The sequence below is a fragment of the Ostrinia furnacalis genome, unplaced genomic scaffold (genome assembly GCF_004193835.3).
Source record: "Ostrinia furnacalis isolate ACB-3 unplaced genomic scaffold, ASM419383v2 OfSCF4915, whole genome shotgun sequence".
NCBI lineage: Eukaryota > Metazoa > Arthropoda > Insecta > Lepidoptera > Crambidae > Ostrinia > Ostrinia furnacalis.
In genome coordinates, this window is record NW_021135154.1 from 890009 (window position 1) to 894853 (window position 4845).

Sequence of the window (4845 nt, forward strand, 5' to 3'; positions counted from 1 at the left end):
AGGAACCTAGTCTCTTATCTCCCCTTTTTCCAATTATTAGTACTTAAGTATTATACATAATCTCTTCTAAGATGACGATAAGCTATTGTATCGCTATATTTGTTCATGTTTTCAATGTGTTTCCATGAAAACAATGAAAAGGATTAAAAATGATAATTTTCTCTTGCTCGCAACTTCATAACGAATGTTTATGATAGTTTAACTTAGGTATCAAGGCAGGTGTACCTAACCTAAACTTTACTAGGTATTATATGTATTATTAAGATCTCATTGTACGAAGGTTAGCATTACGGTGAGATTAACCACTAATTGCAATAAGCAATTTGAATTTGAAGCTTTATTTCTGGTTTTAAACACCTGAAAGAGGGCTTAAATTTTATTTCGGCCCTAAGCCACTACATAATGGATTCAAAATATATTCAGCAGTTTTGCTTAACTTTACTTTTCCCACCTCTTTCTTTATTATTTATTAACTTCAAAATCGGCATCGCAAAGCTATTTGCAAAAGTTCGCATACAAGAAGATTTGGTAGGTATAGACGTGTTTATAAAAAAAATATCATTTTTTACTGATGATTCATCACCATTCAAGACACCAACAAAGTGATTAGATAAGGACCTCCTTACAAAATGCATTTATTGTTTACCAGAATCGCCTAGAAAAATGGTATTTTTGTTAAAAAGGTGTAATCAGGAAAAGAGTTCATTAAGGATCACTTACCTAAGCTGCACCATTTACAATACAGTGAAACCGGATTCATTACTTCATTTCTGTCATTCACTTAGCACGTTACATTCTCGCATAAGTATTTGTTGAACCTTATTAATACTTATACCCTGAAGTGAACAAGACGTAGTGTGTGCAGGCCCCCCCACTAGGTGGATCGACGATCGGAAGGTCGTGGGAGGTGCCTGGGTGCAGGCGGCCCAGGACCGGCCGTTGTTGAAATCCTTGGGGGAGGTCTTTGTCCAGCAGTGGACGTTTTTCAGCATTTTGCTGAAACGATAGTCTGAAGGCCTGACATGAATCCATTCTTCAATGACATGTCTGACGAGACCGAGGGTAATTTCGTAGAAATGGAGGAGGAGGTAAGTTTTACTGTTTTTAACCACAATCTTGGCCCGCTGGAAAGTGATGATTAGGCTCAGCGTTGCCGCCAAATTCGGAACGTCCCGATTTTTAAATCAAATTTAAATGTCCCGCGCGGGACAGGCTCGGTCCCGCTTTTCGGAGAGACACTAAACTTACTTCACCAGACTATTGTTTGAAACGCCATATTATTCTAAAGAATAAAACTTTTCTTTTTTTATTCTAGAGACGAATTTAACGATAGGTAGAGTAAAACTGATTTAAAATATTATTTTTTTGTTAAAATACATTTTCTATGGCTACCTACTTTTGCTATCTATTGCGTAAAATTACGTAAACGTAATTTTAATTCAAATAAATATTTGAAAACCTTTGATTAAATAGGTTTTTTTACTATGTCCCGCTTCTGACGGAAGAATCCCGTTATTTTCACTTAAAAAGTACCAAAGTCCCGACTTGGCGAAAAAAAAAACTGTCAACGCTGATTAGGCTGCAGATGGGAGCCGGCTCCGCTAAATACCTAATATAATATGGTGGTTTCTACTTTTTCGTGTGTGAGTATTTGAAATTATAATTTATCATTACAGGCGTGGCGATATGCCGTGAAAAAAAGAAGTTCTTCCAAAAACCACCAGAACCATCAAAACCACCAAAAAGACCAAAAACATCAAAACCACCAAAATGACCAAAATCATCAAATTATAAAGGTAACTGAATTTCTTGCGCAGCTTCTACTTAACACTGGTCCATTTATTGTCCTGAGCAGTGGTAATAAATTGTAATTACTGAGACGTGTAAACGTACTTTGTAAAGGCTTATTTGCAGTAATTAAAATATTTTATGACTTGTATTAACCTCCATTATCAATGCTGTTCACTGTACTTTACTTATTTTTATAGACCCAGCCGACTCAGCAGAGTGTTCCTAAACCAGTTCACACAAACCCTACTGGTGCTGGTGACAATTGGAATGCTCATCTCTTGCGGACACTTCCACCAGCTCATCCAGCACAAGTGCAAGTAAGGAATTAGGAAAGTTTTCTTACTTATCTTTATTTTGATTTAATAATAGAATGTTACTCATGGTACGTTTCACATGTTTCAGATCCCAAATACGTCTCCAAACTTACAATCTACTATAAGGAGAATTGCAACACATGATCATGACCATTACGCATGTATGTATTTCTTTTGTAATTTTGAAATAACTATATTTCTTTTTATTATATTGCTTATACGAGTAGATACTCGATGGATATAATTATATTTTTCCACGTCTGGAAGTGTAAATATAATTAGATCTTTTTAATCCTTTTCCAGTTATTCCTACCGCTGTTGGCCTCAAGGCGGTAATGACCCGCAAACGAAGACGTACAGCATTCAACACTGAACAGGTGGCGATTCTAGAAGAAGTGTTTCGAGGCCGCCCCTACGTCATCAGGGAGGAACGAAGCAGACTGGGAAAGAAGCTGGGCATCAGTGAGGACGCCATCAAAGTGTGGTTCCAAAACCGACGTCTGAAAGAAAAAAAAGAAAGAGAGGAGTTAGAATTAGAGCTCCTCCAAGAATACACGAGGAATAACCCATTTCCTCACACAGAGGCGTTGCTGCAGCATCCAGACCAAAATGGTTTTGTAACACTAAATCAGGAATCGATAGATGAGCTAGTAAACGCCATTGATGCGTGTCTGCCTAAAAACCTAGATTTGACTAAATTAAGCAGCAGTTTGGGCATGACAGTGGACCCACAACATAGTAGTCCACGCGTGTCAATTCCTCCTCAAGGGTCTCCACTAATGTCAAGTATACTCAAGAATGGTCTCATTTACCAATGATCCGTAGGTAAATTGATTCATGACATTCGCATAGTCTTAGGGTTTAGGCCTGGAATATTAGGTTTATATTGGAAAATTATATTATTGATTTTGGAGCGAAGGCGGAAGTCAATAGCGATGTCTAATATGAACTTGTCTTTCTATGAGTAGGCATTGTTACATCAAGCACTTTTAGTATTACTGAATTGTATTAAACTATTAGAGATAACCATGATAGATCCTTAAAATTATTAAAATATCGTCGTTTCAACCAAAACATGTCCACTGCTAAACAAAGGCCTCCCCCGAGGATTTCCACAAAAACTGGTGGTACGCTGCCCTTCCAGATGCTTGCTTCCATCAATTTTTGAAAAAGTTTTGAAAAATTACCATAATACTCGTAATACTAATTGATGTTTAGTTTTTATAAGGTAAATCGTGTTTTATTTTATACCCTGCACAAATGAAAAAATAAATGTAATACCATAAACCGTGTGTGTAGAATGTAGATAAAAAATGCCGTTCTGGCAGACTCATGATTTTTTTTAAATGTTTATGTTGAGATATTTGTATCGTATGTCCTTTTAATATTATGACTTTATACTTTATAATTTTATTGTTGATAAATAAAATAAGTGTTCAAATTAATTATTTTTGTATCATTATTTCAATATTAATCGACTTAATCGAACGAATTAAAAGCCGACATCACATTAGACACACAATTGAATAATCGCAACATTGTTTAGCTATTAACCATCATCATCATTTGCAAATTATAAGTTATAAATTAATCATAATTTGTAAATAAATATAAATTGTCTCGCATCAATGGCTTTTTCAGTTTGGTCGTAGAAAATTGCGAGAAACTGTTCTACTCTCTCAAAACTTAATAAAAGTAACTTAAATCATTGCTTCTGGTAGCAAAATAGGAAGTAGGAAATACTTAGGGCAGTGAAAATGTAACATACTACCCGTTCGCGCTAAGTTTGCCGGTCCGTGGAATTCGCGTCCCATCCTCAAACCGCGATTAAACGCAATTAGTTAGTGATTAAACGCAATCAAGTGTTTTATTTTACGCAAATACACAATTTTTATAAATATTAATAAATAAAAAATATTTTTAATATAGTTTGCTATAGTTATAGACGCTTTCCTTCGAGTGACGTCATATCGCCAGCGGCAAACTTATCGCGAACGGATAGTATTATTTTCGTGAAAAATAATGGAGATTATTTAATTTATTGTTCTTGTCCTATTTTTATAGGCTTTTTAAAATAATATTTTATAAATAATCTCTGTCTATCAAATCTGCGTATAGTCCGATTTTTAATTCAACGGAATTCTGACAGCTGTCATTTTTTGACAATTCAGATGTAATAAGCCTTTTTTGCTTTGAATTATTAATAAATAATATGAAATGAAATTTCATCAAGTACAATTTACAAGAATGAACTATTTTTTGTTTTGTAAATTCAATGAACACTAATTATTATGTACATTTTAGAGATTAAATAGAAAAAAACGTGTTTTTAACGTAGTAAAACAACATATTATCTTAAACGAAAATATGTATTGATCATCAATCATCATTATCGTCATCATAATCAACTTGGATTATAAAATTGGCATCTTGTTAAGTTGATTATTTTATGAAGCTAAGATTTTATTAACAAAAGGATTTTCATAAAAAAGGTTTGTAACCCATGGATTATTGGCCAGGGAGACCAGTAATAGAAAAATAATTTCCCAATTTTTTTTGTAACTTCAAAAGTATGATAATAAAAATTCAATTAACCATTTTGAAATGATCGGTACATTTTTAAGCCTTAGTTTTTCAAGTGAAACCTTAAATTCAAGAAAGGATTATTTTTTAATTCATGAAAATGCTCTCCATTCTTAGTGGGAATGTTTCAGTGTTGACAACACTTCTGAAATGTCAA

At 34.1% G+C, this 4845-nt stretch overlaps 1 protein-coding gene across 1 annotated transcript; it reads left to right on the forward strand.

Annotated features, from left to right (window-relative positions):
• The first annotated feature begins 747 nt into the window (after window positions 1–747).
• LOC114360209 (homeobox protein Nkx-3.1-like) lies at window positions 748–3367 on the forward strand. Its single transcript, XM_028314817.1, has 5 exons — window positions 748–1088; window positions 1677–1796; window positions 1989–2108; window positions 2194–2266; window positions 2409–3367. The coding sequence occupies exons 1-5, from the start codon at window positions 1023–1025 to the stop codon at window positions 2921–2923; spliced, it is 894 nt and encodes a 297-aa protein (XP_028170618.1). The 5' UTR covers window positions 748–1022; the 3' UTR covers window positions 2924–3367.
• Window positions 3368–4845: the final 1478 nt, after the last annotated feature.